General features: G+C 40.1%; 1 protein-coding gene across 2 annotated transcripts in view; it reads right to left on the bottom strand.

The window, feature by feature from the left end:
- adamts9 (ADAM metallopeptidase with thrombospondin type 1 motif, 9) overlaps positions 1 to 20,063 on the bottom strand; it is a 267,099-nt gene that overhangs the window by 230,845 nt on the left and 16,191 nt on the right. For both annotated transcript variants that reach the window (XM_072280518.1, XM_072280519.1), the window contains exon 3: positions 13,370 to 13,535. In XM_072280518.1, coding sequence (XP_072136619.1) covers positions 13,370 to 13,535 — 166 coding nt within the window. The remainder of the gene's footprint in view (positions 1 to 13,369; positions 13,536 to 20,063) is intronic.

Consider the following 20,063-nt stretch of genomic DNA (forward strand, 5'->3'; position numbering starts at 1 on the left):
ACCCTGGAGAGTGAAGACTTTCCAGGTGCAGATCCATGGTCTCGCAAGACTAACGGATGCCTTAAATAATAAAAATATGAAATAAAACGTTTTCAAAATATGTTTAAAAATCCATAAGCTAGAAAATTCGAGTGTGAAGTGCCTGCATTTGGGGTGCAATGTGATTGAATGCAAATATAAAAATCAATAAAGGCATCAGAACATTTCAGAGGGCACACCTTACACAGGGAAATTGAATCATCTGCATCTGTATGTAATAGGCAGTTAGGGACACAACAGCATAAACAATAAACACATAAGGAATTTTGCTGTTCTTGCTTCAATAATGTGGTGTGTGTGAATAACTAGAAAACAGTGCAGACTTCGATCAAGAAACCAGGTCTTAATGGCAGATAGTCTGTTGGAATGCTAATAAATTTCCTTAACCTGAAGTACTATTATGGAGCTGGCCATGAAGAATGATGGATTCCTCTGTGATGCAGCAAATTAACTTACTTTGCATTGTTGAAGAATTCTAATATCTTTCATGAGCATCTCTGCTTCTGATCCTTATCCCACCTCTCTGTCTGCCATTGGAGTCATTTATTGGAGAATCAGGGTGTGGAAATTCCACTACTCTGAAAGTGTCTGCTGAATTAGTTCCATATATGTCTTTGAGAACTATCATTTTAACGGCTTCTACAGTGGCAAAAGGTTGAACAGGCAGGTTTACATCGTGTGCAGCTGATGTGCATAACTATGCTGAACAGAGTGGAAATTGCCACAAGTCCTAGTGGAAGGAGCTTTGGGTCAAGATGGTGCCAGCGACCACTGTGACTAATGCCGATGTCCTGTAGACAGTTCACAAAGCTACTTCTTCTTCTTTTAGGTATACTCCTACTACTAATCTGTGTGATTGGAGTCTGTAGCTTACATTTTAATAATGTGTTTTTGGGCCGACTGAGCGATCTGGCACTTTTGCTGTGTCCAAGTGAATTCAGCATGGTTCAGAATAAGGTTGCGAATGGAGTGAGTGTCTCAATGGTGGAGCACAAACCTATGATCGGCTCCATTACTAGGGTGATCTCACTGATTTACGTGTTGAGCAAGATTTACATCAACAAGGTCACGAGTGGAAAGTGAGCGGGTGTTCAGTATCATCTGCTTGCACTCGACTGGTTTTCCTCTCCCTGTTGCTCAAGGCTGCCAGAGGAAGGTTCAGGAGTCCTGGCTCAATCGGCACAGCTTGTGGATTGGTCTCATTTTTAGAGAACTCTGCACTTTGTGCTATATGTGTTTCTGGTTTCTCTTTTTTATTTGCTATTTTGCACAATTTTGGTTGGGGCCCTTGAAGTGGACTGGCTCTATGGCCCCCATTCAACCAATGACAGTGTTGCAATGGAGCGTAGGGAGCGGATCCAAGAGCAGGACAACGAATGACAGTGTTGCAATGGGGCGTAGGGCGCAGATCCAAGAGCACTCAACCAATGACAGTGTTGCAATGGGGCATAGGGAGCAGATCCAAGAGCATTCAACCAATGACAGTGTTGCAATGGGGCGTAGGGAGCGGATCCAAGAGCACTCAACCAATGACAGTGTTGCAATGGGGCGTAGGGAGCGGATCCAAGAGCACTCAACCAATGACAGTGTTGCAATGGGACGTAGGGAGCGGATCCAAGAGCAGGACACAGACATGTAAGTAGCATTAACAGAAGTGTGTTTATTAATAGTTGCCAGGAAAGCCAGGGAGCGAGCATAGAACGCTTACACGGATGAAGATGCGGGACAACAAACAGGAGAAGCTCGGACACGGAGCCTGGACTTGGACTTGGACTTGGACTCGGACTTGGACTCAGACACGGAGGCTGGACTTGGACTCGGACCCGGAGCCAGGACTTGGACTTGGACTCAGACTTGGAGCCTGGACTTGGACTTGGACCTGGAGCCTGGACTTGGATTTGGACACAGAGCCTGGACTTGGACTTGGACCGGGAGTGTGGACTTTGACCTGGATTTGGGCCTGGAGCATGGACTTGGACCCAGACCCGAAGCCTGGACTTGGATATGGACTCTTAGCCTGGACTTGGACTTGGACCTGGAGCCTGGACTTGGACCCGGAGCCTGGACTTGGACTCGGACTTGGACCCGGAGCGTGGACTTGGACTCGGACTTGGACCCGGAGCGTGGACTTGGACTTGGACTTGGACCCGGAGCGTGGACTTGGACTTGGACAGACAATACGAATCTTGACACGGAGTAGCTCATGAAGTGGCAAATGGCCGGCAATCCCTTAGCTGGACACGAAAAGACAGAATTCCCAACTCGGAGTAGCGGCAAACTGCCGGACCTACTCAGCTGGAAACGAGACGACAAAAACCAAACAATGACAGTCCATTTGTATCTTGACTCGGAGTGGTGACAATTGGTCAGCAAATCTCAGCTGGACACGAAAATGACAGAATTTGCATCTTGACTCGGAGTAGCGGCAAAGTGGCCAGCAACTCAGCTGGACACGAAAACGACTGAATTCACTAAGCGGCTACAGGCACCGAAGCAACTTAGAGTTCACGATTCTCGGTGGCTCTGAGACGAGCATAGCCACTCTGGCTACGGTGACGAACCAGCAGCGAGTAGATGTAAGCCAGAGTTTTTATGCTGCCGGTTTGAATGAGGATCAGGTGCCCTAATCAAACAGCCCAGTGGAACACGGGGAAAAAGGAAATTAACTGAAATGAGGAGTCAACGGACCGGACCGTGACAGACAAAGCACTAAATTGAACTGAACTGAACTGCTTCAAGGGCTCTGCAGTCTGATCTTTAATATTCTGTGCTTTGTTCACTCAATTCTTTGCCATTTGTGCAATTTGTTCTTTTTTTGCACGTTGGGTGTTTGATGTTTTCTTTGAACAGGTTCCATGGTCTTTCTTTGTTTCAGGGATGTCTACAGGAATACAAATCTTAGAGCTGTATACTGCATACATTCTTTAACAATAAATGTACTTTGAATCTTCGAAGGAGGAATTCCTCCTGGCTCTGGACAAAAAAGGCATTAAGTCCTAGGCAGTGCCATATTAACAGAATTTGAAAAAAATATGCAGAACAATTTCCAGTTCCACAAATTATTTATCGAAATTGCTTTATGATAATGCTGAGTTTGGAGTGATTGTTGCTTTCCCTTGTCATTCTTCATTACTTGAATTGGTAACTGAGAATGTGTGAGGGCTGAGAAGTGTAATGCTTTGAATGCACGGCGGACAAAAAAGTTAATTATATCAAAGAAGTTGACATGGACAGAACAAAGTAAAAAATACCCTCCAAACATGATTCAGAGAAAATAATTCATGTTAAAATTGCTGTATAACTCGTGCTTCTTTTCATCTAACTCCTGTCAAGTATTCTAGCAATTTTTGTGGTCATTTATCTCCCTGCATTGACCAAATAGATGGTTTTATTATTTCAAGAGTAATGGTATTTACCTAAAATCATGTTAAGTTTATGTGGTGCATCAACTCATCCTTACAATGCTTTCCCAGTGACCTGGTCTTCACATGAACACATAAGGGATAATACAAGCAGATAATCTCTTCCACTGTCCCTGACACTTACCATTGAAAGAAGGCAGCAACTCTCTAATCTTAGAGCAGGCAGAAGACCAGGGCTCTCTAATCTTTTATTCTCAACGCATGCTGACACGTATCTTGATTTTCAAAGCAGTGTTCTATTACCTAATTGCCAGCTTTCAAGTGACAATTACCTCACCTGAAGTAATAGGAATGAAACATTTCCTGAACATGAACAGGAATTGTACATAGTGTTTTATATGAGTACTTGTATATTTATTGTGTTTTTTATTGTTTTTTTATGCTGCATCAGATCCAGAGTAACAAACATTTTATTCTCCTTTACACTCGCGTACTAAAGAAATAAACAGTCTTGAATCTTGAATCTGGACTAAATGTCACCAAGCGCATTTGTTAAATAAATAAATGTCCATGCGGAAATTATAGACATTGACTGTTGTGGGACAACACAGAAATATTAGGAAAAGTAAACACTGTAAGAATTTTTAATTAAAATGCACACTTTAAGAAAGATAAATTATCTATATATATATCTACATGTCCAAATTATTCCTGTGGTGATTGAATTTCTTGCGCATACATTAGGCTGGAATGCATTAGGATGTGTTCTCTCCAGAACTAAATGAAAAAATGATGTTATGAAATAGGTTTAAAATACCAGGAGTACTTGGAGTACAAATTATTCTCTGAATTAAAAGTAAAGCTTACAGAACCCTAAATCAATGAGAATAAATATTTCTAAACTGCATGAGTCAACAGGTTAGATTGCCTTTTTTTTAATGGATCCCAAATTGATCATAAAACATTGGTAAAGTGAAAGAAATCAAGATAAATTGGAAGTCTCTTAGGATTAAGGATGATGAGTCTCTCTACTCCAGAGATGTAGGTTCCATGGTCTCTAATGAGGCCAGAGTGTGAACAGCAGATAGGACAGGAGCTGGCTGACAGTGCTTCTATTCACCTTATGCTTTGGGTTTTGACCTCCTGATGTGAGCATCCCAGATGAAAGTTATTCCAGCATGTGAATCAGACTGCTTGTAGGAAGGAGCCCAGCAGTTAATGTCTGCAGAAACCTGTTAGTCCATTCTAACCAATTTTATAATGGCAAGCCCTCCTCCACTGCTGTGTTGAAGCTGGATTCTGACTAAAATCCAAATCCTGAGTAGTTAACAAATTATTGAGAGATAAGCAAAAAGCAGAGCAATCAAAAAAGGTAAATACCATATCACTTCCTATGGATGTTTCAAACAGTAATATTTTACTTCTCAATACTTCCAATTTTTACCTCACAGACTCAATTTTGCACCCAGATTGCAATAGTCTATTCTTGTGAGAATTGCATAGCTAAAATATTCCACAAAAAAACATCTTCCATCCCTTTACTTTCTGTTTAACTTTGATTGATCATTTAACAAGTTTACTATTGTTCTCTACACACAAGCCAGTTATGTAGATAAGAAAGAACAGGTGTCCAAACACAAGCCTCCATGGTACCATATGTAACACTTCCGCTGGGACACCCTGCGGATAAGTAATCAAAGCAGCAATTTCCTAACATAAAAAATACACCTTATTCTCTGTCGCCATTATTGTTTCCCTTTCAAGGGTTTGCACTGGACTAGAAAAGAACAAATTTTAAAAAAAGGAGACGAGACTCAAGAAGAACAGGTTTGGTGTGCACAGAGTGACCAGCCAACTTGTCAATCACTAAGCAGTTATTGTAATTGTTGGAGCCGATGCACACTGAACAACTTCCAGAGTTTTCGCATAAAGGCCATACAGCTGGGAAGTTCCATTCTCAAGGAAGCACGGGTATCTAATGGAAAAATTCGCCAAAGAGTTTTAAAGGATATAAAATGGTATTATACAGATGGTTTTGTAACATTTTTACATTCTGATCATGATATAAATTGTTAAAATCCTAAACCTCATAGATTGCTGGCTGAAAAGATGTTCAATAAATGATGAATAAATGGCATTAATTCCTTTCTCTTCACTGTGGTACTGTATTGCAGGCTGACATTTTAATTTTCAGATTAATGTTTCTCACAAAACTACAAGGTTGCAGAACAACTAATTGAATCAATAATGGAATGATATTTGCAGCTTTTTCCTGATCTTCAGATTTCCAACCCACAACAATCCTGTTCACTATCAACTCACCTCAGTAACAGATGTAATACTAGTTGGCTGCCGTTGATCCAAGGGGATTATGGGGTTGTGCCTCTGGTGGACTGCGTCCTCTCCAGGGCACAAGCCTGGGTGGGAAGATTTGAAGAACCGGCTGTTGTCCATGCAGCGGGTTCCTGCTCTCCAAGTCACTGATGTAGGCCAAGCGCTAATACAGCCTGGCACCAGTGTCGTTGCAGAGGTTGCCAGAGTGAAGTTGTAAACAACATCAAACTGCCTTAGGGAACCCCGGCTCCAGATTTCTATCTCGGGGTTTACTCCCAAAACCTTTCCCATGGGTGGGTATGGCCGCAAAGCAGCAGAGGTTTAAAATCAGAGTTTTCCTTCTCCTAGGTGGCCTGCCGTCCAAGGCTGACGAGCCCCACTGCCCGAAAATAGCTCTTACTTGCCAGTAAAAACAACTGCTTTCTACCTTCTTAGGAATATCGAGAATGGACAATCAATATTGATAATAGTGATTGAATAAAAAAAACACCTCTGCAGTTTGTTGTTGCTCACTGGAAGTCAGATAGCACAATGTTCTGGAATGGGAAGATGCAGCTCCCCAATGAAAGACTATTGTAATAAAATCCTGACAGAAACTGGAAAGATTGTGTTCTTTTTGTATTGATCCCTGGAAAGTAAATAGTGCTTCCTTTATCCTCTACAGCTAAGGAAACACAGATTCACAGCTGCATAAATAAATCCATTCTGGGAATGACTGTATTCAAATTCTTAGCATTTAGTGAGAGGGGCCAATAACCATTCACTTGCATTATGCCAAATCATGTTTTGATAAAGCAACATTTATGGAATAGAGTCTTTGTTTTGAATGCAATCAATGATTACAGTAGAAACTGTACCCAAAAATGCTCCTAATTTATAAAGTGCTTCCCCCCCCCCACCCCATTCACCATCCCCATAGGCAAAGTGGAATTGCTGCTCAATGTTATTTTCAAATCAATGAACAAGATCTGTCAAAAATCAAAGCAAATGGACAGGATGTTTTTGCATATTCTTATTGTCATAAATGTTAACTTGGTAATTCTTGATTGATTCAGATGATAAAGAAAATAATCAATAATATAATGAGAATTAACTATTATACTGAAAATGACTGAAAATTTAGAATTCCATTTTCTAATTATTCAATTTCACAATAACTCACAAAAAATCATAATCCCAGTTTTTGCTTCCAATGAAACTTATTTCTGCAATGAAATAATCAAAATCCAAAAAACGACATTTAACGTATTACATTAACGTGTGTCAGCAAAAGCTAATTAAAGATTGGCCAGTATCTGGTTCCTCAACTTCCAAAATGCCACAGAACTCAATGGTGAGTCCAAGAAAAGACAAGGAGCCAAGTCTGCATCCATTTAACTTCCAGTTGTGGTACAGCATGTGGATGCAGAAGTCATACATCACTGTCACATGTTCTACAACTATCAGTTGGTTCTCTGCTCAAATATCAGCTAGCCATCAGTGTGTTCTGGTTGAATATGCTTTTTTCAGTGGTAGATTATCTTTACTATTCATAGTCAAAGGTAAAAATAGGACACAGATATTGTTGTCAATATAGAATACACTGCTTGCTAAGTCGAGATGTATCAAAACACATAAACGACAAATTTTAGACTGCAAAGTTTAGCTATTTGTCATTGATTAGATAGTAAAGTTTAACTGATGAAGTTAAATGAATACTAAGCATGGTTAATCAATCAAATGAAAAATCAGAATTTTAGCAGTAAAGCAGAAGATATAATATAAACTGTAATTTACACTAGCTTTCCAATGTTCCGTGCTCAGCTTCCACTCACATTATGGGGGGGAGGTTGGAAAAACTTCTCTTTTCTCAAGTATCCTAACTGATATCATGGAATAAACAAAAGCAGCATTACAGATATTAACAAATCAATGGAATGCAAAACATCAGAGATACATTCCAAAAAGCTATTGATAAGTCTATTGAAAGTGAAAAATGAAACTAGCAATCTGAATTGAAGGAGAAATCCAGAAGACTGGCATCAGGTAAACCGTGGCATTACTCCGAGCATGTTCTCTGAGTAAGGTGCTAGGATTCCCTTCATATGATGCACCGTTACTAAATCATTTGAAGTCTTTGACAGACTCAGGTTTAATACATTAAATGATGCAAGCTATGCCAGCATTTCCTATCAAATTAAGGATTAAATTTGTACAAGGTTGATTGCTATCTTTATTCAGAAAAGGTCGGCACCAAAAGTTGATTTTGAAAATGGCACTAAACTTGGATAACTACAAATATAGTTTTTAGCAATAATGTATTTATCTCTTTTTTTCTTTAAAAACAAAACTAATGGTGAAATTTATGAACATATTCTAGAAAATAGAGAATGGAAGAAGATGCAGTTGAGAAAAATTATATTGGAAAACATAGCCAAGGTACATGTCAGGTACCCTGTGATTTTACACCTAGTCTTCCAAAGTCTAAAGGCAGCATGAAAGATTATCACATGAAAAAGAGCTGGTGACTGTCCTAGGCAGAACTCTATGGAGGGATAAAGAATCATTAGAAAACAGGGAGTGGAATGTAGTTTGATATTCTGCGGGATTCTAAACAATATTAGTAAAGCACTGAGCTACGTTGCTAGATTAGTCCAGCACAGATCAGAGGTGATCATGTTAATGTTCTATAGTATCCAGGTTAAGTAATTTCCCAAGTACTAAATTACACGTTAGCTATCAGGACACAAGGGAAAATCTAGCCGTTGAATTGGCTTATAACTAAATTGAGTTTTTGAAGAACTCTTCAACTATGTCCTTAAAATCATGAAATCATTTCCAAAATTCTTGTGTGTGTTATCTACTCTTACATTAGTGCCTGCATTTCCCACAACTCCACATCTGAACCTCTTTGATTACTTTTCTGTAGAGGAGTGTAGAAGAAATCCTAATCATACTAAAATTTGACCAATGATTGTGATTAGGCAAATTGAAAGATACTTGAAATATATCTATCTATCTACAGTATATAAAATATATGTACTTATATTTCTCCATAATCTTATATCTGCCCAATAACCATTATGTAAAAATTACATTTTATGATGGCGTACATAGTGAAATTTTAAACAATAAACTTCTTTCATAAAAATCTTTCTTGAAAATACCTTTTGATGAATTTGATTAGTTAGCAAACTTACTGGTTTACCTTGCAATAAGGGCAATAGCACTTTGCTATCTTGCATTTAATTCAATCATAGATGAAGTGGTATGCATCATGCTTTGATGAGTATTTCTGTTTTTAGGTAGATCAATCATTTCTTACAGCCGAAGGTTCCTTATACTACAAAGATCTTGTGACATATAAAGCTGATTGAACAAGTATGTGTGGTTGTGAACAAAAGGTGACAAGAAATGTTTTTATTTAGAATTTCCTCAAATAACTTCACTTAGTACAGGTGTCTCCCGCTTTTCGAATGTTCGCTTTACGAAACCTCGCTATTACAAAAGACCTACATTAGTTACCTGTTTTCGCTCACAGAAAGTGTTTTCACTGTTCCGAAAAAAGCAGCACGCGATAATAGGCAGCGCGCCCCAAGCAGCCACTCCTCCCCGGGAACAGTATTCTCGCCGGCATTGCTTAAACACGTGCCTGTGAGCAGCCGTTTGCAAGATGAGTTCTAAAAGAACTCATAAGGGTGTTGTACTTAGCATAAAACTAGACATAATTAAGCAACACACATCAAAGTTGCTGGTGAACACAGCAGGCCAGGCAGCATCTCTAGGAAGAGGTACAGTCGACGTTTCGGGCCGAGGCCCTTCGTCAGGACTAACTGAAGGAAGAGCTAGTAAGAGATTTGAAAGTGGGAGGGGGAGGGAGGATATCCAAAATGATAGGAGAAGACAGGAGGGGGAGGGATGAAGCCAAGAGCTGGACAGGTGATTGGCAAAAGGGATATGAGAGGATCATGGGACAGGAGGCCCAGGGAGAAGGAAAAGGGGGAGGGTGGGGAAAAACTCAGAGAATGGGCAAGGGATATAGTCAGAGGGACGGAGGGAGAAAAAGGAGAGAGAGAAAGAATGTGTGTATATAAATAAATAACGGATGGGGTACGAGGGAGAGGTGGGGCATTAGCAGAAGTTAGAGAAGTCAATGTTCATGCCATCAGGTTGGAGGCTACCCAGACGGAATATAAGGTGTTGTTCCTCCAACCTGAGTGTGGCTTCATCTTTACAGTAGAGGAGGCCATGGATAGACACATCAGAATGGGAATGGGATTAAATTAAGCATTTCGATCGTGGTGAACGAAGTAAGGACAAAGTGAGCTTGGCTCGTGGAAGTTGACAAAGAAGATGTTGAAGAGGTTTTGGCATCCCATGACCAAGAACTGATAGATGAAGAGCTGATGCAATTGGAAGAGGAAAGGATAACAATCAAAACCGAATGCAGTAGCGAACAGACCGAAAGTGAGGTCATCCAGGAACTGAACGTGAGGCGACTGCGTGAGATTTTCGCTGCAATGATAAAGTACGACTTTAATTTTGAAAGGGTACGTTGGTTCAGGGCATATTTGCAAGATGGTTTACAAAGAACTGTATGATAGAAAAATGTGCGAGGCTAGCAGTCAAGCATACTGTCGTTTTTCAAGCCTTCCACATCAGCCACAGCAGACGACGAACCTTGACCTTCCACATCGAGGCAGGCAGACATAGAAGAAGATGACCTGCCTTCCCTGATTAACGATGAGATGACAGCCCAGTGGTCCCAACCCCCGGGGCGCGGACAGATACCAATTCGTGGAGAATGCAGCGGTAGCCAGGAGGCACCCAGCACGTCTTTAAGGAAAAAGCCGAAATAAACAAGCTAATTAGTTAGGTGCCGCCCGGCAGGTAAATGTCAGCCCAGATCAGAAGCGATTGCCGATCTTACTTGCTCTATGTAATCGGCAATTGCCTCTGATCTGGGCCGACATTTACGTGCCAGGTGGCACCTAATTAATTAGCTTGTTTATTTCGGCTTTTTTCTTAAAGATGTGCTGGATGCGTCCCGGCTACCGCTATACTCCTGCATGCTTCATGGATCGGTATCGGTTCGCTGCCCGGAGGATGGGGGCCACTGCACCACCCCAACCTCCAACGACTCAGCCTAACACACCATCATCAGTGTGCTCGGCGCTGTCCCAATTACGGTAAGTGATACTACACTGTACATACATTATTTCTCCTTTATGTAGGCTGTGTATTTTTATGTGTTATTTGGTATGATTTGGCAGCTTCATAGCTTAAAGGTTACTGGAGAGAGTGTTTTGCCAAGAGTGCCTGCGTGAGATATTCTGCCGAGAGCGCTTGCGTGAGGTTTTTGCTACGGAGAACAGTGCAGGGAATTGTTGTAGAGAAGTATTTCTAATTTATATAGGCTGTGTATTTATCATATTATTCCTGCTTTTACTATATGTTACTGTTACTTTAGGTTTTATGTGTTATTTGGCATGATTTGGTAGGTTATTTTTCAGTCTGCGAACGCTCACGAATTTTTCCCATATAAATAAATGGTAATTGCTTCTTCACTTTACGACATTCCGGCTTACGAATCATTTCACAGGAACGCTCTACCTTCGGATGGCGGGGGAAACCTGTATGCAAAGATTGCTATTCTAGAAATTCAATAAATATATTAATGATTTGTATGAGAATATTGGTTACCTTAGTAAGTTTGCAGATTATGGCATCCGTTAGTATTGCGAGACCATGGATCTGTGCCTAGAAAGTCTTCACTCTCCAGGGCGCAGGCCTGGGCAAGGTTGTATGGAAGACCAGCAGTTGCCCATGCTGCAAATCTCCCCTCTCCACACCACCGATGTTGTCCAAGGGAAGGGCAAGGGCCGATGCAGCTTGGCACCGGTGTCGTTGCACAGCACTGTGTGGTTAAGTGCCTTGCTCAAGGATACAACACGCTGCCTTGGCTGGAGCTCGAACTCACGACCCTCAGGTCGCTAGTCGAGTGCCTTACCCACTTGGCCACGTGCCCAAGTTTGCAGATACTATCAAAATCGGCGGCATAATTGTCCATGGTATGGGTGTCAAAAACTACAGAGCATAGCTTTAAGGTCAGAAAGCGGAAATTTAAAGTAGATCCAAACGGTGATTTATTTTTTACATGAAGTGAGGTTGGTATCTAGATTGAGCTGGGGAGATGGGGAGGCAGGAACAGTAATCACTTTTAAGAAGCATTTGGACAGATACTTGATTGCGCAGGATGTAGTGGGATATCAAATTAATGCAGGCAAGTAGGATTAGTATGGATAGGCACAATGGCTGGCTTAAACATAGTGGACCAAAGGGCCTGTTGCTATGCCCTACAACTCTATAAATCACGCCCATAGCATTAGTTTTGTGATTTTCTCCCTGAGCTAAACCAGCCTTCACTTTGTTGTTTATTAGCCTATACCTCTGCATTTTCAGCTTGTTTTTTTATTTACTCCATTAACAAAAAAAGTCGATAATCTTATTGTTAGCAAGTTTCTACATGGACCTTTATTCATTTCTCCTAATTAATTTACTAGCAATAATTAAACTGCTCAAATTTTGATTACTCTCACGTACTCTGTTGCTTGAAATCTGCTCACACTGATAGCATTTCATTATGGGAGTAGAATGACACTTTAATAGATGTTGGTCATGGTCCAAAAGTTATTGATCCGCCCTCTGAAGAGAATAATAGTAAGCTTCCCACAACTTCCATGCCCCTATTGATGTCTGCTCTATGACAAAACTGATGTTGTGCTAACAATGTCACAAATTACATCATAATTATTGTAAAACATTTGAATTTAACACAACATAATAGCCCTATAAATTCCTACCAGTCTACAGGTTTCCAAATACGTACATCAATGCAAGCATATTTTGGCACTCACCAAAGATAATAAAAAGTATGGAGCATCAACAATAAATTTTACTGTGTTTCACCGTTTTTTCCAGTAACTTTTGAAAAAAGTTTCCAATCAAAAATGTTAAATTTTATAAATATATTTGTTGTTAAGTTCATGCTATAAGTCACTCAAATAATAAAGAAGTTATCACCTTTCACACACAAACTTTTTATCTTATCTTATGCTACTATAACTTTTTTGCAATAAAGTAAAATCATTTAATTTTAAATATTGGACCTAATTCAAGCTATATACATTAACCAAGTATACAAAAAAACAAAAGCAACATTAAATAATTCAAATGATTATGTATATTTTCACAAAACTATATGATTTAACATAGGAAATAATTTTTCATTCCAACCAAGTTTTAAAACAACTAAAAGTTAATAAACATAAAATCTGTATTCAAGAATTGGAGCAGCATTTAAACATTGCAGTAATGAAAACGAACACAATTTTTGGAAGTTGCAATTATTTTTTACTTAATTGTTCTTAAGCTCCAACTCTGACTTCCAGTTACAAAACTTATTAAACATAATTTGTGACTAATTTTTATTCGAAGAAAATCAGAATCTTAATATATCTTCATTATATTTCTCATTTCTAATTGCTTTCCAATAATAATAGACTTAATTGCTTTACTTTCCTAGTTCTCTCTCTTGTTGTTTAATACACCATATATCCTACCTTCATAATTCATGATGTAGACTCAAAACATACCTGAGTTGCCACAAATATCAGTGATTTCCCTTGCTGCTTTAGTCTTCAGTGCATCTTGTTTATACACAATATGAGGCTTACTGTGCTCTTCATCATATTCTTCCCCATCAGGTAGAACAAGGGGTTCAACAAAATACTCCCCATCGTGAGACCTGAAGGTGCCAAGCTATGAAGAAATGTTTCAAGAACATTGTTAATAACCCTAGTAAATCTAGGATAGCATTGCTTACAGCAACTCTTAATATATGTGGATTATTAATGATAGATATACTATTCGATGTACTACACATGTATTAATCTCCTAAAACAATTTAAGCTGCGTACCTTTCCAACAAAAGAGATATATTCTGTTAAACACAAGGATTTAATTCGTTTTCAGACTGCCTGTCAGTGACCTGACTTACCATCTAATTTTAAAAACAGGAGTGGTAAAGACATATGGAGGTCAAAATATTTTAGTATTTGGCAGAAATCTAAATGTGTCATTGAAGTGCAATGGGCAGAAAATGTTGATGCACAGTATTTTATAAAATAAGCATGGAGTCACCATACTGTTGATTGCAGGGAGTTGTGGAGCAAACTTTTTAGTTACAACGCATTGAGAGGCACTGCTTAGCACTTGGTTCACACAACAGGGAACTGGAGAACTTGAAGAGAATGTGAGCAACACTGACTACCAACGACAAAAGTTCCAATGTTATGGAAACATAGAATGCTACAGGACTCATGGAGCCTACTGGACTCCTCATTCCCTTACATATTCTATGGTAGAGTGATACAACTGATCTCATTCACTTGTTCTTTCCTCAGCATCTGTAATTCATTTCCCTTTAAGTTAACTGGTCAGTACATTAGGCAAATTGACTTAATGGCTACAATCTTTGACTGTTACTAAAAAGCTAATTTAGTCAGATGTTGCTTCTGATCACACAAGCTTAGCTTGTGAAAAAAATCTTGACTTTTCCAATTCCTTTGACAATCATGTTTAGCACTTTCTTTTCATCACAGAGTCACTGAAAGGTTAGTGCATCTAAGGAGGCAATTTGTCCCATTGAATCTACGCTGGCTCCATGCAAGTGCAATCTCACTATAGACAACTCTGGCTTATGAAGTGTTGTGTTTCTAAAAAAACTATACGTATCATGATTTTCTGTAATGTAAACCACATCACTTGTGCATGAGTCAAGAAATGCCAGTTGGGAAAAATTGTATGTTTATATAGTTACTTTATTTTCACATAAATTTCATAAGAATGTATTTTTATTCCATATCCTAGATTTTTTTTCAGTGAATTGCGAAAAATGTATCTCCATTTTCAGAACTGCCATAACACGAGGTCACCTCCTGCATTTTCCTCCAGCCTTTTACAAACCACTATTGCATCTATTCCAACTACTACCCGGGCAGCAGGCCCTGGATCCTTCCCATTCGTTCACCGTGCACAAACTGACTCCCTCATGCCATTCTTGTTCCTCTGCCAATCTCCTCTACAAAGTCAGACAGTTTCATTCTATGGTCCTCCATTCTTTTCCCTCTCTAAGAAGAACGGTTTTGAAAATTGATCACCCGGACAGTGAATATACATACATCAGGATGTTCTTTGTTGATTACAGATCTGCATACTGCACTATCATCCCCTCAAAACTAATCAATAATCTCTAAAACCTAAGCCTCAATACCTCCTTGTGCAACTGGAGCACCTCTACTTAGAGGTTTGCACAGATTGGATGTCATCTAAAGCTTTGACAAACTTCTATAGGTATGCAGTGAAGAATGTATTGAGAGTATACAGCCTGGTATGGGAACACCAAGGCCCTTGAACAGAAATACCTACAAAAAGCAGAGGATACAACCCGGTCCATATCAGCTAAATGCCTCCCCGTTACTGAGCACATTTACAAGAAGCACCGTTACAGGAAAGCAGCATCCATCATCAAGGACCCCCACCATTTGGGTCATGCTCTCTTCTCACTGCTGCCATCAGGAGGAAGGCACAGAACCCTTAAGTCCCACAACACCAGGTTCAGAAACAGTTCTTACCCTTCAACAATCAGGCTGTTGCACCGGAGGGGTTAACTTCACTGAACGCAACACTGAACTAATTTCACAACCTATGGACTCATATTAAGGACTCTACAATTCATGCTGTCAGTATTTATTTCTTAATTATTCATTAATATTATTATTTTTGTGTTTGCAGAGTTTGTTGTCTTTTGCAAATTGGTTGTTTGCCTCTATTGTGTTTCATTGTAATTTCTATCAATGCCTGCAAGAATATGAATCTCAAGAGCAGTATTTAGAGACATACATCAAGTCAAGTCACTTTTATTTGCTGGTACAGAATATAGTAAAAATGTGACAACGTTTTCCAGGACCATGGTGTTACAGAAACAACAATCGAGGAATATAAAGAATGTAAAAAGAATCTTAAGAAAGTAATTAGAAAAGCTAAAAGAAGATATGAGGCTGCTTTGGCAAGTAAGGTGAAAATAAATCCAAAGGATTTCTACAGTTATATTAATAGCAAAAGGATAGTGAAGGATAAAATTGGTCCCTTAGAGAATCAGAGTGGACAGCTATGTGTGGAGCCAAAAGAGATGGGGGAGATTTTGAAAAATTCCTTTTCTTCGGTAATCACTAAGGAGAAGGATATTGAATTGTGTAAGGTAAGGGAAACAAGAAGGGTAGTTATGGAAAGTACGATGATTAAAGAAGAGGAAGTACTGGCACTTTTAAGGAATATAAAAGTGGATAAGTCTCCGGGTCCGGACAGGATATTCCCTAAGACTTTGAGGGAAGTTAGTGGGGAAATAGCAGGGGCTCTGATAGAAATATTTCAAATGTCATTAGAAACGGGGATGGTGCCGGAGGATTGGCGTATTGCTCATGTTGTTCCATTGTTTAAAAAGGGTTCTAAGAGTAAATCTAGCAATTATCGGCCTGTGAGTTTGACGTCAGTGGTGGGTAAATTGATGGAAAGTATTCTTACAGATGATATATATAACTATCTGGATAGACAGGGTCTGATTAGGAACAGTCAACATGGATTTGTGCATGAAAGGTCATGTTTGACAAATCTTATTGAATTTTTTGAAGAGGTTACTAGGAAAGCTGACGAGGGTAAAGCAGTGGATGTTGTCTATATGGACTTCAGTAAGGCCTTTGACAAGGTTCCACATGGAAGGTTAGTTAGGAAGATTCAATCATTAGGTATTAATATTGAAGTAGTAAAATGGATTCAGCAGTGGCTGGATGGGAGACGCCAGTGAATTGTGGTGGATAACTGTTTGTCAGATTGGAGGCCGGTGTCTAGTGGTGTGCCTCAGGGATCTGTACTGGGTCCAGTGTTGTTTGTCATATATATTAATGATCTGGATGATGGGGTGGTAAATTGGATGAGTAAGTATACAGATGATACTAAGATAGGTAGAGTTGTGGATAATGAAGTAGGTTTTCAAAGCTTGCAGAGAGATTTAGGCCAATTAGAAGAGTGGGCTGAAAGATGGCAAATGGAGTTTAATGCTGATAAATGTAAGGTGCTACATTTTGGTAGGACTAATCAAAGTAGGACATACATGGTAAATAGTAGGGCATTGAAGAATGCAGTAGAACAGAGGGATCTAGGTATAATGGTGCCTAGTTCCCTGAAGGTGGAATCTCATGTGGATAGGGTGGTGAAGAAAGCTTTTGGTATGCTGGCCTTTATAAATCAGAGCATTGAGTATAGGAGTTGGGATGTAATGTTGAAATTGTACAAGGCATTGGTAAGGCCAAATTTGGAGTATTGTGTACAGTTCTGGTCACCAAATTATAGGAAAGATGTCAACAAAATTGAGAGAGTACAGAGAAGATTTACTAGAATGTTACCTGGGTTTCATCTCCTAAGTTACAGAGAAAGGTTGAACAAGTTGGGTCTTTATTCTTTGGAATGTAGAAGGTTGAGTGGGGACTTGATAGAGGTATTTAAAATTATGAGGAGGATAGATAGAGTTGACGTGGATAGGCTTTTTCCATTGAGAGTGGGTGAGATTCGAACAAGAGGACATGAGTTGAGAGTTAAAGGGCAAAAGTTTAGGGCTAACATGAGGGGGAACTTCTTTACTCAGAGAGTAGTAGCTGTGTGGAACGAGCTTCCAGCAGAAGTGGTTGAGGCAGGTTCGATGTTGTCATTTAAAGTTAAATTGGATAGCTATATGGACAGGAAAGGAATGGAGGGTTATGGGCTGAGTGCAGCTCGATGGCACTAGGTGAGAGTAAGAGTTCAGCATGGACTAGAAGGGCCGAGATGGCCTGTTTCCGTGCTGTAATTGTTATATGGTTATATGTTATATGGTTAAAAACTATACTGAACTACATAAGAAAAAAACACAAGAACTACACTAGACCACAGACCTATCCAGGACTGCATAAAGTGCACAAAACAGTGCAGGCACTACAATAATAAATAATAAATAAGACAGTAGGCACAGTAGCGGGTATAGTAGGTTGGTGTCAAGCCAGGCTTTGGGTATTGAGGAGTCTGATTGCTTGGGGGAAGAAACTTTTACATAGTCTGGTTGTCAGAGCCCGAATCCTTTGGTGCCTTTTTCAAGATGGCAGGAGGGAGAAGAGTTTATATGAGGGGGATGTGGGGTCCTTCATAATGCTGTTTGCTTTGTGGATGCAGTGTGTGGTGTCTGTGTCTGTGATGGCGGGAAGAGAGACCTCGATGATCTTCTCAGCTGACCTCATTATCCGCTGCTGGGTCTTGTGATCCGAGATGGTGCAATTTCCGAACCAGGCAGTGATGCAGCTGCTCAGGATGCTCTCAATACAACCTCTGTAGAATGTGGTGAGGATGGGGGGTGGGAGATGGACTTTTCTCAGCCTTTGCAGAAAGTAGAGATGCTGCTGGGCTTTCTTTGCTATGGAGCTGGTGTTGAGGGATGAGGTGAGATTCTCCGCCAGGTGAACACAAAGAAATTTGGTGCTCTTAACGATCTCTACTGAGGAGTCGTCGATGTTCAGCGGAGAGTGATCGCTCCATGTCCTCCTGAAGTCAACAACCATCTCTTTTGTTTTGTTTACATTCTGAGACAGGTTGTTGGCTCTGCACCAGTCCGTTAGCCACTGCACCTCCTCTCTGTATGCTGACTCATCGTTCTTGCTGAGACCCACCACGGTCGTGTCATCGGTGAATTTGATGATGTGGCTCGAGCTGTGTGTTGCAGCACAGTCGTGGGTCAGCAGAGTGAACGGCAGTGGACTGAGCACACAGCCCTGGAGGGCCTCCGTGCTCAGTGTGATGGTGTTGGAGATGCTGCTTCCAATCTGGACTGACTGAGGCCTCCCAGTCAGGAAGTCTAGGATCCAGTTGCAGAGGGAGGTGCTCAGGCCCAGTAGGCTCAGCTTTCCAATCAGTTTCTGAGGAATGATCGTGTTGAATGCTGAACTGAAGTCTATGAACAGCATTCGAATGGATGTGTCTTTTTTTGTCCAGGTGGGTTAAGGCCAGGTGGAGGGTGATGGCAATGGCATCGTCTGTTAAACGGTTGGGACGGTACGCGAACTGCAGGGAGTCCAGTGAGGGGGGCAGCAGGGACTTGATGTGCCTCTCAAAACGCCTCTCGAAACACTTCATGATGATGGATGTGAGTGCAACGGGACGGTAATCATTGAGGCAGGACACTGAAGACTTCTTCAGCACGGGGACGATGGTGGCGACATTGAAGCACGTAGGAACAACGACACTGCTCAGAGTATGTACTCAGGGAACATGTACTTGGGTAATAAATCTACTATGAAGTTTGAACTTTGAGTTTCACTTTATCTATTGGTGTCTATGCCTTTCATAACCTTAAATACCCTTTTCAGATCATAAGTAATGTCTTCCATTCCAATCCACTGAGAAGAACTACAACTTCTCACCTCCTTCCATATAACTAAATTCTCTTGTCCCTGAAATAATTTTGGTATGTCTATTTTGTACATTCTTCAAACTTTTTCTGACTTTTCTAAAACAAAAGCATGTTGCCTGGAACTGAACAGAATTATTCCAGCTGCAGTTAATATCAAGAAAAGCAGTGATACTGGAATCAACCTCTGTGAAACTCTACTGCTCCCTTGCTTGTTGTTCAAAATAACAACCTTTTGCTTATATCTCTACATTTCCTGTTATCTTGTCAATATTATACCAATGTGGACATAAAACCTTTTAAGCCATGGCTTTCAAGTATTATGAAGTGTGATGATGTGGCACTTTGTCAAATGTCACTTGGATGACCATATATACCAGTTCAATCACATTTCCTACACTGGCCCTCTCTGGTTTTCCACCAAAATCCCTATCAAGCTAAAATTTACCTTAAGAAATCCACATGGCTTTCACTAATCCATCTACACTTTTCCAAAGGGTTGCTTATGTTACTCTTCATTGTTGCTCCTAGAACTTTTAACTACCACCACGACTAAAGCAATGGGTCTATGGCTCATGGACTTAACACTAAAATGTTTATTGAATGAAAATGCATGGTAACATTTACAATTTTTAAGTACCATCCCTGAATCTATCAATGTTTGGAAAATTATGGCCAAAGTCTTAATAGTTTCCAACATTATTTCATCTCTTTTAGTCCGGGTGATTTAACTTCTTTAAGTAAAGCTAATCTTTATAGTACTTGCACTTTATCAACTACAGCCCATCCGGAACATCTAT

The sequence above is a fragment of the Mobula birostris genome, chromosome 16 (assembly GCF_030028105.1).
Source record: "Mobula birostris isolate sMobBir1 chromosome 16, sMobBir1.hap1, whole genome shotgun sequence".
NCBI classification, from domain to species: Eukaryota; Metazoa; Chordata; class Chondrichthyes; order Myliobatiformes; family Myliobatidae; genus Mobula; species Mobula birostris.